Source organism: Aythya ferina (assembly GCF_964211825.1).
Source record: "Aythya ferina genome assembly, chromosome: 1".
NCBI classification, from domain to species: domain Eukaryota; kingdom Metazoa; phylum Chordata; class Aves; order Anseriformes; family Anatidae; genus Aythya; species Aythya ferina.
Window position 1 is genome coordinate 160,319,485 of NC_140296.1, and position 21,245 is coordinate 160,340,729.

General features: G+C 40.2%; 1 protein-coding gene across 1 annotated transcript; it reads right to left on the minus strand.

Annotated features, from left to right (window-relative positions):
* Positions 1-624: 624 nt before the first annotated feature.
* Positions 625-15,739, minus strand: LTA4H (leukotriene A4 hydrolase). The gene is made up of 19 exons (XM_084496491.1): positions 15,548-15,739; positions 14,667-14,797; positions 12,476-12,596; positions 11,935-12,003; positions 11,072-11,176; positions 9,744-9,796; positions 9,037-9,109; positions 8,573-8,713; positions 8,308-8,331; positions 7,236-7,306; positions 7,006-7,117; positions 5,927-6,071; positions 5,473-5,576; positions 5,063-5,133; positions 4,429-4,483; positions 3,460-3,555; positions 2,839-2,921; positions 1,465-1,569; positions 625-1,150 (listed from the first exon to the last, which is right to left on the minus strand). The coding sequence occupies exons 1-19, from the start codon at positions 15,698-15,700 to the stop codon at positions 1,030-1,032; spliced, it is 1,833 nt and encodes a 610-aa protein (XP_084352617.1). The 5' UTR covers positions 15,701-15,739; the 3' UTR covers positions 625-1,029.
* Positions 15,740-21,245: the final 5,506 nt, after the last annotated feature.

A 21,245-nucleotide genomic window follows, 5' to 3' on the forward strand; every position in this document is an offset into this window, starting at 1 on the left:
TGCATCAGGAATAGTGCAGCCAGCAGGAGCAGGGAGATGATCACCCCCCTGTGCTCTGCTCTGGTGAGGCCACACCTCGAGTGCTGTGTTCAGCTTTGGGCCCCTCACTACAAGGACATGGAGGCCCTGGAGCGTGTCCAGAGAAGGGCTACGAAGCTGGTGAAGGGTCCGGAGCATAGGTCCTGTGGGGAGCAGCTGAAGGAACTGGGGTTGTTTAGGCTGCAGAAGAGGAGGCTCAGGGGAGACCTTATTGCTCTCTACAACTACCTGAAAGGAAGGGGTGGGGAGCTGGGGGTCAGCCTCTTCTTGCAGGTAACTAGTGATAGGACTGGAGGGAATGGCCTCAAGTCGCACCAGGGGAGGTTCAGGTTGGAGATGAGGAGACATTTCTTCTCAGAAAGAGCAGTCAGGCACTGGAGGGGAGGTGGTGGAGTCACTGTCCCTGGGGGTGTTTCAGGAAAGGGTAGACGTGATGCTTAGGGACACGGTTTAGTGGGCAGTTGGACAATTTAGTTGGACAATTGGACCACATGATCATGGAGGTAGGTCGTTTCCAACCTTAATGATCCTATAATTCTATTATTCTGACACTTTTTGTACAGATCAACACACAGACAAGTAGACTGAGCAATAAAAAGATTTATTTTTCAGTTGTCAGATACTTGAAGTTATTTTCATATTACTGTGAAAAAAAAAGAAAGCTATGCACAAAGAGTTATGCCATCCACCAGTTAATTTTCCATGTTTTTAAATTCCATGATTCACTACATCTTATACAGCTTCTTTGCATGTTCCATGAATTGCTTGTAAGAAAACCGTTCTCCCAGTTCCAGAGATTTAGTGATTTTGCAGTAATACTTGGGAGGTACAAAATAGAAAGTACCAAATTTGATTCAGAAAGTTCATTTTAAGCTAAATTAGTACCAAAGCAGCAGATCATTTATGGCATAATCAAGCACACATATGAATGGTTTGCAGTATCAGTCTTTTTTCAGCAACTAGAAAATTTCAAAGCAATCAATAAACTTGTCACTGATCCTGTTTCAAGTCTTTGCCCACAAGCATTGATGTGACCGGGTGCATACAGGCTTTGTGCTCTAGGAATGTCTTGACAGTCAGATCTCGAGACTTGTCAAAATTGTAGAGATCCCTGAAAAAACAAAACAAAACAAAAAAGCACAGCGTTACAAAAAAAGAATCCGTGAAAAAACAGTATAATGCAGATTTTTCTCAAAGTTTTACTTTTATCTTGACAGCCTCACATTAAGAGACATATTGAGAAACTAGTGTTTCCTCTCTTAAAAAGTCAGCAAGTGGAACGTGACTCTGAAGATAAGCTTGTTGGCAGTATATAGAAAATCGTTTTATCACTATAAAATATAACAACACAGTGTCAAGACATATATTCCTTTATACTAAAAATGCCAACATTGTTAGCTCCTACAATTTGGAGATTACTTTTACCTGAACAAGGGCCGAGTAAACTTCATCCTCCCTTGATCTGTTGCCATTTTTAGAGCCAGAGGAATAGCTTCTTCCCACTTGGACTGGATACAGAGGCGTAGCCATCTGAAAAAAAAAAAAAAAGAAAATGTTATTTTTCATTTGCAGTTGTCTTATGATTCTCTTTCCATAAATGCCATAGACAGTGCTGTGTGCTCATGGACTAGAATTTCAGCATATATAAAATACTAACATAAGTGCAATATAAAATATTTAGTGTCTGAGTGGCACGTTACAAAGTGGACTTTCTCATAAAACACAAAAAAAAAGTTTCCAAGTTTCTCCAAAATTGTCTTTTTACTGTGGCTATATATATAATTTTGTTTATGTTAGAGTAGCATCCGGTTGCATCACTCAGAGCTGAATTATAAAGTACTTTCCACATTTGACCAAGTTACCAAAAAACTTGAAGAAAAACACAAACAAAACCTCATCAGGTTTTGTTTTAAAAATATAAGAAAATACTCTTTCAAGAAACAAGAACTATACTTACAAGAACTATACTGTATGCTTAAAAACTTTTTGTTTTGTTAATGATAAGGAATGAAGAACTCTAATTTAGCAATAAGGCAGAATAACTATCACTACCACAAATGTACCCAAGTATGTAACAATAGCAAAGTATGTAATTCTTCTAAATATTTGTGAAGATTACTTTTGTTCCCAAACAAACAAACAAAAAAATTTTAAAAAAGTATTTATTTTTAAACACATGGCCTGTTGTAACAATGCACATACAAAAAAGAAGTTAGGATGGCATAAAAAATCAAGCCATGTAGCAGAAGGCTTTCCCTATTTGTTTAGAGACTTCTCTTGATATGTGCTTATTTTGAAGAGACAAAAGCTTTGTAATAGCAGGCATTAAAATGTGACAAAAAAGAGTTGTGTTGGAAAATAAACACAAAACAAGCAAACAAAAACAAACACACACACACCAGCACATCAACAGAACTCATTAGGCCAGCCCGAAAGATCTAGTCCTGACTGACAAATTGAAAGATTTTTCAATATCTTTGAGTCAAAGAGAGGCTCATTAGTGTATTATCCAATACCACCCCCAAAATAAGTTATCATGTCATCAGGTTCCTTTGCAAGCATGACAGATGTGAATAAAGCACAGCTAATCCACTGCTCCCTTCCTGTTGTTCTACTAGACTATATTTACCCAATTTATAAGTAACAATACTGCTCTGGTAAGCAGGTTTACACATACACATAAATAGTAATGACTGCATCAGAGCTATAAAACAGTATAGCTCAGATCATTTCTGAGGCAGGACAGTTTGTTTTATGGAAGCATTTAAAGTGAGAAAAAATGTCCATACTAGAACAAACCTGAATCGTATTTCAGAATTAGTTATAGCATTGAAGTCATATACTTGCTGCATTCGTTTAACATGTGACACTGGAAGAGGAGCCTAAAAAAGGAAATTGCATAGTCAGAAATAAGACAGAGGCATGCCTCATTCCACACACTCCAAAAATAAACAAGTTCATTTAAGAAGATTGATGCTACAAAGGATTTAAAAGCTTACCATGATAAATATTTGAATTTGCTCCTTTCACCTCTTCAGAACATTAGAGAAGGGGCAAGGAATAAGTGCAATGGTTAGCAAATTCCCACATCCAGTACTACCAAAACGTACAAATCTTGAACTAATTTCATTCTGTTTCATTTACAGCATTTATAGCTCATTTGCAGGTCGCAAACACCACATACAGACAAATTCAAGCACCTTCTAGTTTTGTTTTTATTTTTCAATCCACAGTAGTTCACATGTTGTTCATCAGCTGAAGGACCAAAAGGTAAGTAGGGCTGATGCTTTTAGAGACTACGTATGGTTAGAGCAGGTTATTTTAGCAAGACTTAAGAGAACATTTAATTCCAAAGAACATTTGGTCTTCTGTGCCTGCTTTTGTGATACAAGAATCAGGTTACCACAGGCATGCTTTTACCTCCAGCAGCAACTGTCCCAGGAACTCGATCAGCTGATGAGATGACATTCCCTTCAGGTCTGCCGAGCTGAATGAGCCCAAATCACTCTCTTTTGCCTAAAAGAGAATGGTTTACTTAAGTTTCTAATAGGTATTTTAAAGCACAAACAGGTGTAACTTTGTTTCAACATCTGCATTTCCTTTTGCTCTATTTCCCATAAAAACACATCAATTTGTGTCTGCACAGTAGATACTACAAGATTCTACTGGTAGGAGGTAAGCCATTGTCTGACACTTGGTATTTCCTTACTTTCACTTCTACTTGTTTTCTCTCCACTGATCTTTCTGTCTCCCCTATCTTTCTATTAAAGTCACATGAAAATCAAATACTTTGTTTTCTCAGTGTAAAATTTTATAGAAAAAGTTAAAGACAATATACAAGTAGAGTGAAAAGCCACAAGGCCAACAAAAGGAAGGTACATTGAATCCTTTGTTAGTTGTATGAGTTTAATGGTAAAAATTATGAGATAATTGTATGGTTATTAGGTATTTATTACAATTTATGCATTTTAAGTTTTGATGAGAAATACTTCCTAGCCCTAGTGTAACGTAGAGGTATTATTGCTATATAATCAGTAACATAGAGATACCTCTTTTTATGTTTCTCATCAAGCCATAATAACAGGGTTTCAAAAAGAACATTCCCAGTTTGGTTGTTACATACATGTAACACAAAGCTGGCTGTGTGCCTTGGGGAAAAAAAAAAAAAAAAGTACTGCACTTCACGTACACAAGTTGTAGTAAGTCCACAGACTCCATGATGAAAGGCTAGTATACAGAATGCAAAATCCCTGGCAGCAATACTATCACCATAATAAATGCATTCTCTCTCAGCAAATGACAGATTCCAGAAGAGAATGACTCACTTTGTGTACAGAAAATTAGCTTTTCAAGACACAGAGATATTAGCAGAATTCTTGAACCACTCACTTTGATCCATCTTTGGCTCAAGGCAACGCAGGCATTTGCTAGTGTCATATCGTATCTGTCAGAGATTAAAAACAAAGGATCACACTTTGGAAACACAAAACGCTTCTGTAATGTTTTTACAAGAATGCTTAGAAATTGTTTTCAAATGTCTCCACTTCTGTTCATTGTAGGCTCCAACTCAATATGGCAATATAATTCACAAACATTCAGTTATCATGAAATGTATTTTAGTTTTAGTTACAAGCATCTTGTGCATAGGTGACACTATACATTGATCTCACACACCTCTATAATGATTGGTATTTCCAAGTATATTGAACATATATTACAGTAACGCTCTCTTTTCACTTAGATGTTGTAACAGACTATTAAGGGAAAAAAATATACCTTTCCTGGCAAATTTCAAAGTAAAATGAATTTTCACCAGCAAAACAAACAAACAAACAAATAAAAAAATGTAACAGCAACACTTTGTTCTATATAAACATCTATTTTTGCATAGTGCAAGGACATTTTCTAATAAAAGGTTTATGGGAAGACTTCTACCCTGTTTACAAACTGCTTCATGACTGTTTGAAAAATCATGTGCAATCTGAACAAGAGAAATGTATTATAAACAAACAAAAACGCTTACGTAGGCTTCACCGGTGGCATTCCTGGAGCGTGCATCCAAGAGTTCCAGTCAACTTTATCAAGAATATCTACCTACAAGCGACACAAATTCTGACTGGATTTTAAGTGTTATTTTTAGACAAAAGCATACCCTATGAAGTCTAATTTCAATCTGACTTTCCCCCCCCCTAATATCCCTCCAACTTGGAGAATCTTATACACAGTACTTCAAAAACAAAACATAATAGAAATAAAATACCTCTAGGAAAAAAAGAAAAAGCATCATAATGCAAACCCATCTTTGTAAGATTCCAGACTGCATTGCATTGAGATCAAAATAAAGAGGAGAAAGAAGAACTGGTCCTTAAAGAAGGTAATTCCTGAGTTATATCATAGTTTTATATAATTGAAAGGTTTTAAACACAATCCAACCTTATCCTTGAAGTAGGAGTACAAGAACTTCTTCCACTCATCAGTTCCTACGCTCTTATAAGCAAACTGCTGAATGTAAGCCTTCAAGAAGCCCATGAAGACATCTAACAATTAGAAAGAACAATTGTTTCAACATTTGAAATTAAAATGGAATATAAACATAAATATAAACATAAACATAAATATAAACATAAACATAAATATAAACATAAACATAAATATAAACATAAACATAAATATAAACATAAACATAAATATAAACATAAACATAAATATAAACATAAACATAAATATAAACATAAACATAAATATAAACATAAACATAAATATAAACATAAACATAAATATAAACATAAACATAAATATAAACATAAACATAAATATAAACATAAACATAAATATAAACATAAACATAAACATAAACATACACATTTTAAGTCTGACCAACACCTACCTGGTCCTCCAAGAAGTTGCTCAAGGTGAAAAAGCAAAGCAAAGCCTTTCTCATATGGAACAGATGAATAGGCTGCATCAAGATCAATGTCACTCAGATCAGGGACGAGGTTAGTTATGGGATTTGTATCTCCAAGAGTTTTTATCTGTGACAAAGATAAAAGAAAATACATGAATCTAGAAAGACTAACATTTTTGCAAGTCACCACTAATCCTATTTCTACGGGTATCATCAATCCAAGCTAGAGATCACCTCATCATCCCAAAGTAGTTAATTACAGTCACATTTGTTGCAGTCATGATCACCTGGTAAAATATTTATCCCTTTCTTAACAAACTACTGAACAAATTACTCACTCTAAATATGTGGTATAAAAAAAAACAACAGTAAGGAAACAATAAAATATGCAAACTGCATCACCAAACACAGTGAGAAGGAGCTACGTTATCACAGACAAGAAATCTGAAAACTGAAGTTTAACTATGGTACCTAACCATGAAACTAAACAACCCTCTTGGACAGCAACAGATCTGGAATACTCTCGGTTATAACTCAGCATGCAGGAAAAAATAAATCCATTATTTGCATTTAGCACTGGCAATTCTGCACTTTTGCTCACAGATAAGCTGGTGGCACTAAGGGACATAGTTCAGTGATGGGGCTTGGCAGGTTGGGTTGACGGTTGGATTGTATGACCCTGAAGGTCTTTTCCAACTTAAACGATTCCATGACTCTACAATTTTGACAAACTTTCAGCTGCCAATTAGTATGCTAACAGATAACAATATTACAGTTTTAATACTACAGTTTAGCCACATCAGTAACAACCAAGAGAGCCTGGAAAGATGTCCACCCTTACAGAACAGCTTGAAATGTTTCAAAATGCTTAACCTATTCTCTAAGCATATTAAGCATTAGGAAGACAACGTATACCTTGTAATCAACGTCGTGCACCTTTAGTAAGAAGGCGTTAGGAAAGCTGACTAGATAAGTCTTATTTGTGGGAAACGTGAAATCACCTTTATTTTATTTAGGTATATACCTAAAACAAAAGTTGTCAAAACTTTTAACATACTCACTGTATTTTGCAGTTCTCTCCAACCACCAAGGGCTTGAAAGTGCCTGAACTGCTCACCAAACAACCGACCACCAATCCTGCGTTCCAGGTATACAGTATGTCCCTCATTCAGCCTGGAAGTACATAGATAATGTCAGCACTGGTAGGACAGCAAAACTCATTTCATTGGTCTTTTTATAGATTATTTTTAATACATGGTTTGCATTACATTGCATTGAATATCATACCTACCAGAAGTGCTCCCATGTTTTGTTTGTTACCAAGTTTCCTGTCCAGCTATGAGAGATTTCATGGGCAATAACCTAAAACGCAGAAAAACAGTGACAGTCTTACTGTTTAGACTCCTCTTGAAAACAAATGATCAAATCCTTATAGAAAGGAAAAATCCTAGCAGGATTACTGCACTCTGTTCACAAAGCCAACTGATATTGTATATATTGGATCTGTAAACTTATCCATATAAATATTATTTAAAGGACTAACAATGCCTTTGAATGAACCTTCTCCGGAAATAATTTGAATTTGTAGCTTGCAAGTCATAGAGCCACACTGATTAACAAAAATAATTCCTCTGATAGTACCATGCAGGCACTCGTTTATGAAGTTGTATTACAGAACGTTGGATACATGGCAAGCCATGAACTAGTATTACTTTCCCACAAAAGCAAACAATGCAGGGCTGGGACGTTCTAAAATAGCAAACAGAAAGCAGGATAGTGATGCAAAATGTACCCATGTCTAATATTTCAGTTTTCTTGCAAGAAACATCATATAGGGAATCATATTCACTTTTTAAGCAGTATATCAGTCTGGTAAGAGAGACTTAAAGAGATAAAACAGCATCCAGAGTACTCATCTTCCCAGACAAAACAAGGATTTATTCACGTCGTTCTCATGATTTCCACTTTAACGTACCCAATGCGAGTTCCAGTAGGTAGATAGGTATATAGAGAAAGAAACTTCCTACAAACAATTCAGATTAAATCAATATGGTTGTGATTTTAAGCATACAGGACAAGAAGACTGCAACTGAGCAGCAGACTTCAGTCAGTCCCCTATGTATACAGTCATGTTATTTTCATCTGTTTGTTTCATAAGTGAATGTATAAAAAATGGATATATCTCCAATTTCTCTAGGGTTTACTTATAACTAAAACTCACTTTGTAAGACTTCTTGAATCACTGCATTAGCTTTTAATTCCCCCAACGAACAAGAGACTAAGTTTGCAGATATCCATTACAAAGCTAAGATGCAAATTCAACCTATGTTCTGCTTGAAGACATGAACTTATTGTGCACTTACATTTGATAGAGATCGATCACCTGCCTAAAAACAAAACAAAAAAAAGACAAGGTAAGACAAGGTAGTTGTCAGTTCAAGTAAAACTCAATATACACCACTTACTGCAGTTCCAGGCATGATCCCTAAACTCCAAAGGGGACAGAAAAATTTACAGTTCTCGGGGAGGGGGGGAGGGGGAAGATTAGCAGTCTGTAAATTAACATCCATCACTTGACAGATGAGCAAGTTCTAAGGAAAAGCTGAATTTTGTCAGCGTTACACTTACCAATAGCGTTGGAGTCACAAAAGTAAGACAAGGGTTCTCCATGCCACCATAAGGAAAAGAAGGTGGTAAGACTAACAAGTCATACTGTCCCCACACATAGGGTCCTGCTAAATCTTCTGCTGTTTGCAGCATAGCTTCAGTCTGAAACAAGAATTCCCGTTAGTTTCTAATGCGATTTCTGACTACAAACACTACACAAGTTATAAGCTACTGACCCCACACTTCATTCTCTTTGACCTTGGGAAGCCCCACATGTAAAATGAGCACAATGCTGCACATCAATACTTTTGTTCAGTAAGAGTTTTGTGCTGTGCTGGAAGAGAGCAGCATTTTTTTGTGGTGGAAAGCAGAAAAAGGAGGACTACGGATGAACAAATCTGGACAAAACCTGAAGCTGGAGCCAGTTCCTTTTCCATTACCATGTAAAACAAATAGTTGACAAAACAGTTCTGTTAATTACCTACCTCAGCAAATTCATAGGCTGACTTATCCACTAACTCCTTTTCAGCCCACACCAGTGTCCTTGGACCAATCTGCCTGTTGAAAGTGAAAATGCCAGCAAGACATGATGAATGGGAAATCATTCCATGGGAAGCTAACACGGACAGCATACGTTTAATGTGCTCATGAGAAACCCATGATGCTGAAGAAACTTGTTACAATCTCCCTCTCCATTGCTAAAGTGACACTAGAAGAAGCTTTAGAAAACAAACAAGCCATAAATATCCACTGCTCAGGACAAATAAATGGGCAACACATTTACAGATTGTAAGATGCTGTAAGCCCTATTAAACAAGCATTATTATGGGCTAGCTTAACACATTCTTGTGCAGACAAGCAATGAGGCTGAAAATTTCATTTTCTCCCTTTTGTACATAATCAGGCCTATCTGTTACAAGAGGAAAAAGATACTACTATTCCTTCAGCTTAAAATGCCCTTGGGAGATTTCAATCAACTCCAAAGTCTTCAGAGTATTTCTTTATCTTACAGCAAAAGTATATTCAATAGAAAAACGATGCAAGAGTGAATCAAGATGCATATGGTTTGATACAAAGATTTCACAAGACAGTAATAAATTCAGCAAGGCGCAGCACTGTAGAACAAATTAAATACTCTGAAGATTTTTTTAAAAAGCAATTATTATTATTTACTTTATATTGATTCACTCACCTGCTTTCTAAAGCTCCTACCACTAAAGCAATCAAGTAGCAAGGTATGGGAACCTAAATATGAACACGAAAAAAAGACTTATTGTAAAGTGAGCTATCAATATCATTGATTCAAAGAAAAACAAAGTTATGTAAACAAAGAAGAATGTACATTTCTCCACAGCTTTCTGTCTTACATTATGATAAAGGCATTTTTCCCCCAAATGATATTCCTTTATCTGAAAGTACCTGTTTCATTGATCTTTCAGGTAAAGGCCACAAACTTTTAAATACCATTTCTGCTTGAAAAGAAAAATCCTGTAGCTGTAGCATAGCACAGGACCAGGTTTGGTTACTGTTCAAAAGAAAATTAGTTTTCCAAACTAACTCCAGTGTTACTAAACTTTATGGAAGCAGATAACATGCAACAGACATCTTACAAACTAGACCAAGAGTTGCAAAGGTTTTTGGCTCTACAGAGCAGGTACTGTATTGAAGAGCTCCCAGATAAGGTGAACACTTTTTTTCTTTTTTCCTCTCCTCTCCCCTCTCTCAAGTTTCACCACGCAGCCAAATCAACCCAACAGCTTCTGCAGTTGAGGCTCCACTCCTCTCTCCAGCCCCTCTCCCCAGCCACTCAAGTCTGTCCATCCACCCTTCCACGCACTTATTCAGACTCTCCAGTAGTCCAGATCAACTTACTAAGGTTTTTCATTTTTTTCTGCCTGTTCAGCAAAATGAACTAAGCTCACTAAGAGATCCCATACACGCCAGAGCTGTAACCCCAAAAGCAAAGAACAAAAAAGCCAGGAGAGTAAATTGAGACTGCCACTGTAGGAACACTGGAATCATTAAACTAGCTGCACCACTTAATGAAACTTCATTCTAAAAACAGTCATTTTTTAATTAGCTAGAGACACTTCCCATAAAAGCCAAAGTTTTCACCTTTTTAATAGTCTCTGTTGTCAGAATGTGCACCGCTTCAAGTTTAATTTGATTCCAATGTTCAGCTTCACTGCAAAAATCTTGGTAAGCTTAAAATTCGCAGGATCTGGTTTTCAAAATTCACTCCCATGCTATTAAATCCCACCCATTAGTTCCCAAGAATCAATGCAGGCAGAGGTGTTTCCACAGTACTAGCTTTCAGCGTATTAAACATTTCCACAAAAATCATCAGGCTTTTCTGGGAATTCCAGATAACCAGGAAACATCACCAACACCTACTGGATCGAACCTATTGTCCATCACTTGATTTACTGGTGATATCAAAAACATATCTGAACTGGCTGTAAACTGCAAGAGTTAGGAAAAAAGACATTAGGAACCCCTCTACTAGCCTGTAGCACTCACATCCTGCCTGAAACGGTATATCTTCCGACTGCTGTCCTCTGGGTCAGGCATTTCTCCATCACGATTAGCACTCATAAGAGCCACCAGCTCTTTAGGAACAGATACCTGAAAGAAGGTTGTGCAACCATGAGGAACTCAGTTGGCATACGGGAGTATATAATATACTACAAGCAGCTAGAGCAAAAGAATAGCCCTGATTTGTTCTATCTGAAAATCTTCCCCTTCAGGTAGAATATGCCGTATAGAAAATATTGACTTAGGACAATAGTTAATTAACCAAAAGGACCACCTCTGACAAACGTTCAAAGTTTCACTTTCTTTAAACTACTAATCATCACAATGCACATCTGTCTTTGTGCTTCTTTAAAACAATTGGACTACTTATGACAACTCTGCAAAGGTGCCCCAACTCTGTACCAGAAAGTATTAGATATATATGAAGTAACTTCAAGTATTTTTACTTCGCAACGCTTTGTTGTTTGACTGTCAGACCTTCCTGGTTTAAGACTGTATTTTTTCCTACTGCAGAACTTTTTTTCTTTTAGACATAAAGATACATGTGAATGAAAAAGAGATGATGCCTAAATAAGTGCTAAAGAGAAGATAAGCACATTTTTGGCTCTTGCAGTAAGCTAAAAGTCATAGAATCATAGAATATCCCGAGTTGCAGGGGACCCATAAGGATCATCAAGTCCAACTCCTGGCACCACACAGGTCTACCCAAAAGTTTAGACCATGTGGCTAAGCGCACTGTCTAATATTCTCTCTTTTTATTTGAGGCCATATGCTAGCAGCTACAAAAATAAAATCATTCATTGTAGTGATGGCATTTATTTAGGCACACATGACTTAGATTCATCTACCTCTGCATAGTATGTTAGCTTCACAGCTGGTGTATCTTGGCAAGGAAGGATGGCTCTGCAATGGGTAGCCTAGAAGAAAAAACATAAAATGTAGCATTCTTTCTTACACAAAGGATTACAAATAAACCAGTATTATATCGGAAACCTATACAGTTCCTGCAGTGAATTCATTATCCACAAACCAATACTTCCTGTCATTTATAGCTTACACTAGTTTTATACTGAAAGATTTTTCTAAAGAAAAATCATTAGGTAAGACATCATTAATCACACATGCTGATTGCAAAGGACTAGATGTTCTTCAGCAAGAATACTGGAGAAGGTAAAGCAGTTCTGGACCTATTAAACTGCAAACATAAAATCTCAGCAATGTTCTGATTTTAGTGTTTCTGTTTAGGGCCTTTGACACACACAATTAGAAGTTACAGGTTACTGTACACGTCCCATACTAGCCTTCCCCTCCTGTTTAGAAACTGTGGGAATTGACATGTAAACAACAACTGTGATATGTAAACAACTTAGAAAAATTAGTCAACTCAACCTGGCACTGGCTGAAGAGAAATGGGTGTTTCTTTCCAGAAGTTTGCTCTGGTGTAAACCATTGAAGAGCTGAAGACTGTGGAGAGCTTTCAAAAGAAATTTCGATAATTGCTTCTTGTCCCCTGTACAATAAAGAATACAGTCAGAGAGTTTTGACAGGACTTGTGATCACTCCTGGCATTCCTCTACAAAGCTTGCCAGAAAATGTGTCTGCAGCGCTGTCTCAGGAGCACTGATAATGCAAACAAATAGCACATTACTGCAGCTTCTCCCAGTTATGATTATAAAAAATAGCTGGTTTAGTTCAATTTTGATGTCACAAGGACACTTCCATTATTGTTTTTACTAACCAGCATTTTCTCCTCTTTTACAGTTCAAGGAGAACATGGACTTTTTCTTTAAACTATTTGGACAACCTAAGTTCACACAGTTTTCCCACAACTATCTAATGACATATCTAATGAAGTATAAAATCTCAACTCAATAAGCAAATAAAAAAGCATATATTACATGCCATAACAACATAGTATTTGCACATTGTTTAAATCAAAATAATTAAATTGTGCAGTTGATATTTGATTCTGCAGAAGTGATCCTTAAGAAGAAAAAAAATACTATAAATAATAATTACTAGAAAACCCTATGAGCAGTAAGGTTAATGAGAAAAAAAGTTTAAATTTAATTTAAGGCTTAAGGACTTAAGTCAAATTTAACAGCTCTGTGCTAGATCAGCATCAGCTTGCTATCAAGAGAAAACAAAACAAAAAAACAAGTTAATTCTCTTGTTTTTTGTTTGTTTTTTAAAGCAAAACAAAACCATGACCAACAGCAAAAGCAGGTAGAAGTACTTGTTTCTATTATCTGAAAGCTCCGTGTATACATGCATTTCTCTCGAATTAATAATCAAATCATAAATCAGAACAAACTCCAGCAATCAAAGCTGTTAGACACTAGATAAGTCGACCAAGTATACATATCTCGTTTATAACAGGCATTCCAAAGTACATATTTGACAGCAAAAGAAAAAACAATTTGTATTACCATAAGGCACACATGTTTACTGAACAGTCAGACTTCCAGTTGTAACTCTTAACCTTTCCTATCACTGTTCTATTTCGATTTATATGGAAGACTGTAACATGTGATAAGATTACAAATTCTTACAACCAAGACTCAAAACTATTTGTAGGTGTTTTTTCTTAGAAGAAGAAAGTCTGGTGATTAAAATAATCTGAAAGTTTTTTTTCAGATCTGAAAAGTCTGAAAAGAAACAATTCCCTATGTCTCTGCTGCCTGTTTGTCCAAGGCATTCATTCATTCAATTTCACATCAAACCACCAGAGCTCTCCGAGAAGGGACCGATCTTTTATGACAGCTTCTTTTCTTCCACTTCACTTATGTTTGTGAACTGCACTAATTCACAGAGTGAAAAAAAAAATTTAGAGTCAAAGATGAATTTGTAGGGATGGTAACCAGTTTTGAAAATGAAATGATAAGAAACAACTTACAATTTTATTCAAGAAGGGAACCTCCTTGTACAATCAGGACTTTCAGCTTTAGCACATGAGATGATACAGAGTTGTAGCATACAACTCAAACTGTCAAAACTGTATCATACTTTTGCAACAACTTTTTATTTCATGCAATTTAAAAGAGGTAAATTATCATTCTCCATGGTGTTGCCAAAATTCAAGTTCCTCTTTTTAGAGTATTTGGGTTAGGCAATACAATAAAGCTTGTATTACTTGAAAACATATTCCCAGATAATTGTAGGGGCAACCTGCACTTCTACAGTAATGCAGGATCAGTCAGTAACAGGGTCAGGAACTCCACATGCTCCACACTGGGGCAATTCCAAACAAGATATAACTCTGGCAGGTGAAGGACATTAATGATAAAAAGCGCTGGAACAACTGTGAAACAGCTCACATCATTTCACTGCTTACTTTACCAAGCCACTCTGTACATTTACAATAGAGACCAGGACACAGGTACAGACTCCCAAAGCTTTGCCTGTATCATGAAGGCCAGATATTAATTTTGTCTACAACATCGTAGAACAAATACATTCAACACCTTAATTTACAAGTCCCTCTGAAAGCTTTACACAAAGACCTTGCAAACAGGAAAGCAGCTTTTATAGCACAGCTTGGAAAGCATCTCAAAAAACAGGCAAATGTGTAAACATATACCTTCTTAGCTCAAAAGGAAGCGTGATTTCCAAGGGGGTCCCCTTGAACTTATGTTTTTCTCCAAAAGCAAATTTTGCATCCTGTCCATTCGCGGTCACTTTAAATACCTGGAGGTCTTTTGTATCCAAGACCTGTAATGAAGCAAATATTACCTACTTGTTAAACAGCGCTAACAATTATCACAGCGCTCCTCAAATCATAAAGACAAGTCTATCTGAAGCTAAAGGAAGATTTAAATACTTCTAGGTAAAACCAAAATGATTAAATAACCACACTGGGGATCAGCATTTTAAGACAGTAGCACGGAACTTGACAAACCGGAGGGAGAGGAAGGTGAAGGCTGATTTCTGTCTATGAACGCGCAAAAGGGGAAACAGGAGGTTACTAAGCACACTACAAAGGCGACGGAGCTCGCATGGCTGCCGTGGAATAAGGAGGAGGATACAAGGGCGCCTGCCAAGACTTCCAGCCTGGAACTGGCTGCTGTGAGTCAAGCCCTTCAGGCAAGCACCAACAAGGCAGCGTTCACACATGCAACCTGAATAAAGCCCTGGCCTTCGTTATTAACAGCACGGGCTTTCCCAAAACACCAGCGCCAACCCCGAGAGGGGACAGCAGGGGGAAAAGCCAACCGAAGCACCGCCGCGACGCACGGCTCCCCCCTCACCCCCAACGGCCAGAACGGCCCGGCACAGGCCGCGGCTGCAGGGGGCGGCAGGGGCCGGGGCAGCGGCTGAGGGGAGCCCGAGGGGAGCCTGAGGGGAACCTGAGGGGAACCTGAGGGGAGGCGGCGGCCCCGTCCCCATCCCAGTCCCCTCAGCGAGGCGGCTCCGCGCCGGCCGTTGCGGTGGTCGCTCCCCGCCCCCCCCCCCCGCCGTTACCAGGCAACGCAGCGCCTCGCGCTCGGCGCGCAGGGTGAAGGCGGCCGCGCCCCGCAGCGCCCGCGCGCCGAAGTCGACGCGGCAGCGCAGGTGCAGGTGGCGCGTGAGGCAGCAGGCGGGGGACGCGAAGGAGCTGGGGTCCGCCGCCGCCATCGCCCGCGCTCTGCACGCTGACCGCCGGCCGCGCGCCGCCTACCTGCGAGGGGAGGGAGGAGCAGAGGGAGGTGGTGCCGCGCGGGGACCGCTGGGAAATGTAGTTCTGCGCGCCATAGGAATCTGCGAGGGCAGCGCGGCCGGGGACTGCGCCTCCCATGGTGCAGCGCGGCGGGGGCGAGGCGCGGTGCTGGGCGCTGAGCGCGAAGAGTGATATAGCGGCTGCGCGGAGAACGACCGTTGTACAGTTCCTCGTTAGTATAGTGGTAAGTATCCCCGCCTGTCACGCGGGAGACCGGGGTTCGATTCCCCGACGGGGAGGTACAGCATGTTTTACTTCTTTTCCCCTCGCCTCCAGTTTGTGAAATCGAAGCTGTTGCAAGAAAAATGTTGAAATTGTAAAATTGTACCGCAGATTTTTATTTTTTTTCCCTAAAAAAAAGGAAACAAAGAAGAAACCTGCAGGATCGGGGTGGTCCGGGCAGCTGGCGGTGCGGCTGCAGGATTTACAAGCGTCACTGAAAGAACACCTGGGGAAAGCACAAGCGGCTGGACAGGGGCTGTAGCCGAGCCTTCCCAAACCATTCACCTTTTGTTTCTCGCACCGAGCTGGAAAAAAGCCCAGCCCTGAGGCAGGAGCGGTGGGCACGCAGGCGGTGCGGGATGAAGTGGCGCCCACAGGCCCCTGTCAGAAGCCATGAGGCTCCTGCAGCCCCCACAGCCCCCAGCCACCCTGCCTGGCTGCCCCCCAAACAGGGGAGCAAGATAAAGGCTGAGGAAAGGGGGGACGTGAGGTGGAGAACCATCCCCGGAGACACTCAGGAGCTCTGCGTTACCCAGCCAGAGCTGGGGCCTGTGCCAACACAGCCAGGTAAACCCAGATGGGAGAGGAAGGCAGGCTTGGCAGGTCTCTTGCCGCCTGTGTTACAGAAGGAACAAAAACTAAAGTCCATTTTGCAATTTCTGAATTTCCTTCCATGCCCACTTCCCTTTCGCGAAGTCCACACTTACGTCTTTGCAAACAGAAATATATATATATATATTTTGCTTAGTAGGCTGCTTATTTCAAAACCGAGGATGGACCATAAAATACGATATAAGAACCGTTTCATGGTTCATATGTGTTGGCATCAAGTCAGGCAATTTCAGCTGTCATAAAGCAATAATGGATTAGAAAAGCAATTCCCTTCCAAACAGAAATACGCTGACGAAGCTCTGCAGGCATGAAAAAGAGTCTTGCAAGCACTTCCATACCTGCTTAGCTGGGGTTCAGGTTTTGAGACTGGGCTGGCACAGGCAAGCTGCACAAGAGGCAAGGTTTGGCTGTGTAGGTGCAGCTTCTGCAATCCTGTAGAGCCCTGCTCTGTGTGTGTGGGCAAAGGTAGAAGGAGCAAGGAGCTCAGGGTGCTGAGTGGGTTTTTACGAGGTTGGGCCATTTCCCCCTGGAAGCACTTTGTTCCCACCTGAGCTCCCCCAGTCAGCTCAACCAGCCTGACATGGTGGCCCCCTTTTGCCCTGCAGCGGCCTGACATCATGGAGCTGCCAGGCCCTGACAAAATGCCGCCGGCAATGCCAGCAAGCCCAGCAGGCACCACCTCACACCGTGGGGAGGAATTCGGTGCAGTCCATGCTGGCTTCCTCAGGGCAAAGTCCAGAGGAGGCACAAGGAGAGGGAGCCCCAGCAGTGAGCCTCGCATGGTGTTTGCAGGAAAGCTTGGACTAGGTCCAGCGCTAATGAAAGCCTGAGGAACTCGCAGAAGCCTTGCCCTGATTTCTTCTTCCAAATCCTCTTGAATTATCCACAGGCAGCTCTCCTCCACATCCCTTTTGATGTTCCTGATTGTTTCATCACATCTTATTTCACTACCAAGAGTGCAGGGAGGAGAGCCAGTATTGGCCTCACAGCTGCAGGAGACAGCTCAGCCAAACCAAATAGTGACAAGAGTGCTGGAAAGCAAACTGCTGCTCGCAGCCTTGCTGATGGTGCAGCGTGATGGCACAGCAGCCCCCAGGGGAGGTCTGGGCTGGAGTTTCATCCTGAAAATCAAAACTGCATCTCCTTGGAGCATCTTACTGAGGCACACTAAGGCCCTGAGCACTTTGTAACTCTGCGGGTTCTGTCCTCTGTGTGTTGTATCCATATGTGTGTTTAACGTTGTGCATTTTATATATGCTTAACTGCCAAACTTTACAATTATCCATTGTCAAGAAGATTTTTGGAAAGCAAAAACATTGCTTGAAAATGTTGGAAACTCATTAGTAATGAGGAAACACAAGCTTATGAGCACTGAGAAGTTTATGCTCTTAGTTACTCAAAGGGCAAGGAAAAGAACAGAAAAGCCTCTCTTTGAACTTGAAGACTATAGCAATAAATCCATGTTTTAAGCCTAGTTAAAAATATGTTCCAGCAATTGTTCTAGCAGACACATAAATATAATCAGCTACTGAAAGTATGCTAGTTGTGGTCTCACATAGAAAGAAACTAATCAATACATAGGGAGACCAGGTAGGGCAGAGTCAAAAATGTCTCTATACATGTTCAGGAAGGGCTAACAGGAGGAACAGACTCAGGAAGACCTCCGCCACGTTGGGTGATGTTTCATCATGTTGTAGGGGTGTCAGTTTGGAAAGATCTGTGTGTTGTTTTCAAACCACCTGAATTTTGCAATGGTCAGGGGTTGGGCTTGCTCCTTATTTCTTCATATGTGTCAATACCTTTAAACCAAGAAACAAGTAACTCTGAAATAACGGCTGCTGTTCTTGAAAAAATTACTTGGCTTTTCTTTCTTTTAATTCCAAAGATGGTTTGTAGACACAAGAGTGGAAGGGTTAAAGCAAATGCCATGAAAAGCAGAATTTAAGTGTATACAGGTGATTTTTCCACCCATCTTTACATGTCCAAAAGAGGGTATTTAACCTAAATTGGTTTTCTGAGTTTATTCTGTAACGAATGCAGAGCAATAGGCATATTTGAAGGGCACACCATCCTATCCTGAGAATTAGAACAAGACATGTGCTGGAAAGGGTTCCTCTGAGACTGTAAAATTCAGTATTTTAAAAGTCTACTTTAACAACATTGTTCACATTGCTCATTAGCTCCGTAAAACCAGCTTGGAAGACCACAGCAAAAGCAGCAGTCTAGTGGAAATCCTGCAGCAGCAATCCTTGTAATAGCAAATTGTTCCAAGCTTCCTTGCAGGTCAGGAAATCCAACATAAGCATGATGATCTGACAGTTTAGGAGGATACAAGCCCTCTACTCCAGCTGGATTTTGCTGCTAAATTCTGGTGCTAAACCTGACAAGAAGAGAGGGGAACAAGAGAGGGGAACGTGGTTTCCCCTCAGAAGGTACTGGCACAATTTTCACCAGTAGCTGCTCTAGACTTCCCATCCTTACACATGGTGAACCAGTTGATCATACACATTGAAAAAGCAACCTGGAAGAATTTCATTTTCACTGGAGAAGTTTTAGCTTGTCACCATTAGCATGCACTGTGATGGTTCCAGCCCTGGATCAGCTCCTGGGAAAAGACCTGCGTGAGGACAACTGGTCCATGCTCACCACCACTGTTGGTGACAACACCAGCAGGGTGTCCCCTAGCCACCAGGAGCAGCCAGCTCCCACAGATCCCTGGCATTCTGACTGCCGCAGGGCATGATGTGGGGTCTGTGAGCACAGCGTGCCACCGAGGAGCGAGCGATTCAGTCCTTCATTGAAACTTCCCAGTCTCTTTACACGGGTCTGGACCTTCAGGTGGTGCGCGTTGCTGCAGCCCCACGCAGGTCAGCCCAGCAACACTAATTGAAGCCAGGTGGAGTGCCGACCTACCCGCCAATTAAAAGCCACCCAGGCCAGCATCAGGCATTCAATCCCAATGCATACAGCAGTTTTATGACTCTGCCAGACTAGCCTGGCCTCTTTCCGTGTTAGCTTCTAATACGGGTAAATTACACCTCCGCTTTTTCTGCAGTAGTGCTGAACGTACTGAGTGCTTAATGCTTGAGCACAATGGTTCGAGAACTGCTCCGTTTTGTACGTGAATGGACAGTAATGAATTCAGATCCCTGGGACAGATAGGGTGGAAAATATTTGAAAGCAATATTTTATTAATAGTTTATCCTTCGTTTACTTTTAAGCAGCTTTAGAAGGCCTATTTTATTTTATTTTATTTCTTAATTTACTTATTTATTTTCTGAGAAAGGCAGTTTCTCAGTCCTGTCTTCACTGCAGAAGCCTCCAACCATTTCACACGGATGTATTTCTATATGTCAGATGGCCTGTTAAATATAAGTCCCCTCATCCTTCCTTTCATATGGAGGGAACCTGTTTTGTAATTTTTTCAGTTCCTCCTTTTTCTCTGATTTTTAAAATACTTTTGCACAGACAGTCTTTTCTTTTTTTTACTTTCCATGTGGCTAGACACGCACACAGCTGGCAACATCAGCATGAGGAGCTGCGGCTTTTGGGTGCCTTCTTTAAGATAGCACAAAGACCTAATGTTCAGAATCACTGATATTATTTCAAAACTAAAGAATCCAAAAGTCACAATGCACATTTGAAGATGTTAACCCAGAATTTGGGGATATGCTATTAAGTAACTACCTTTAAAATTGCCACTTGAACTGTCTGTATTTGCATTTCTACATGCGATTCACTTGTACCACCTCCAGGTGTGCAGTGTGTTTTCTTCTCTGGAGGATGTTATCTACCTGTGTGCAGAGGTCTGGCAGCCTCAGGGCATCATCATGCCAGGCTCAGGTAAGGATAGTTGCCACCTCAAAAGCAAAAATCCGTGTGATGCACAGTTAACTTCTCTGTTAATTTGATCTAAATTTCTACTACACCACTTAGCCCACCCATCATTTTGTTGATTGTCTTTTATTTTTCAAATATTTTCTTTGCTAAAGCTTTTGAAATCCCCTGGACAGCAACAATTCCTCTTTCTGGTCACATTATTCACACTTACAAACAGTAGGTTGCAGCAACCTTCTCCATCTGAGAACCGTAATGCACACACAGCTTAAGTTAATGTACAAACAGAATTGTAGCATGTGAAGAAATCATCTGCATTTTCCAAGAATCTGTAGCTATTATTAGCTTCATAATCTTCTCAATTGTCAACTTTAAAAATGTCTACTTCTGGGTGATCAGGTCCTTTCTGTTCCATGAGGTACCAAGCAAACAAGCTCATATTAAATCTTAAATATAAAAGCATCCTTGCTGAAAGAAGAGGGATGGTATATATGTTTAACATGAAGCATGTTCATAAGCACTTTGCTGAAATGGGACCCAGATGCTCATCTTCTGACAGAATAAGTTCTGTGATCACAAAAGGGAGTTTTGTATCTGTTGTTTAGTATCTGGAGGTTTCCAGGAGGAAGTTTCATGTCTGTTTTCATGTTTTCTCATTTCAGCTTCAAGTGGCCTCTTCCCTGCACATCAATACAGACTGACCTCTGGATAATCTCGGGGTGTTGTTTCAGGGGTAGGAGTACTGTTTAGTTGTGCCTAGGTCTGGTGCTGGCTCTCACCAACAGATACACA

Excerpts from the sequence above, each read along its gene's own strand:
- LTA4H (XM_084496491.1), bottom strand. The coding sequence starts at position 15,700 with ATGGCGGCGGCGGACCCCAGCTCCTTCGCGTCCCCCGCCTGCTGCCTC. Across the intron at positions 5,577-5,926 it reads GCAACTTCTTGGAGGACCAG|ATGTCTTCATGGGCTTCTTG; the intron begins GTAGGTGTTGGT and ends TCTAATTGTTAG. Across the intron at positions 4,484-5,062 it reads ATGCCACCGGTGAAGCCTAC|ATACGATATGACACTAGCAA; the intron begins GTAAGCGTTTTT and ends AATCTCTGACAG.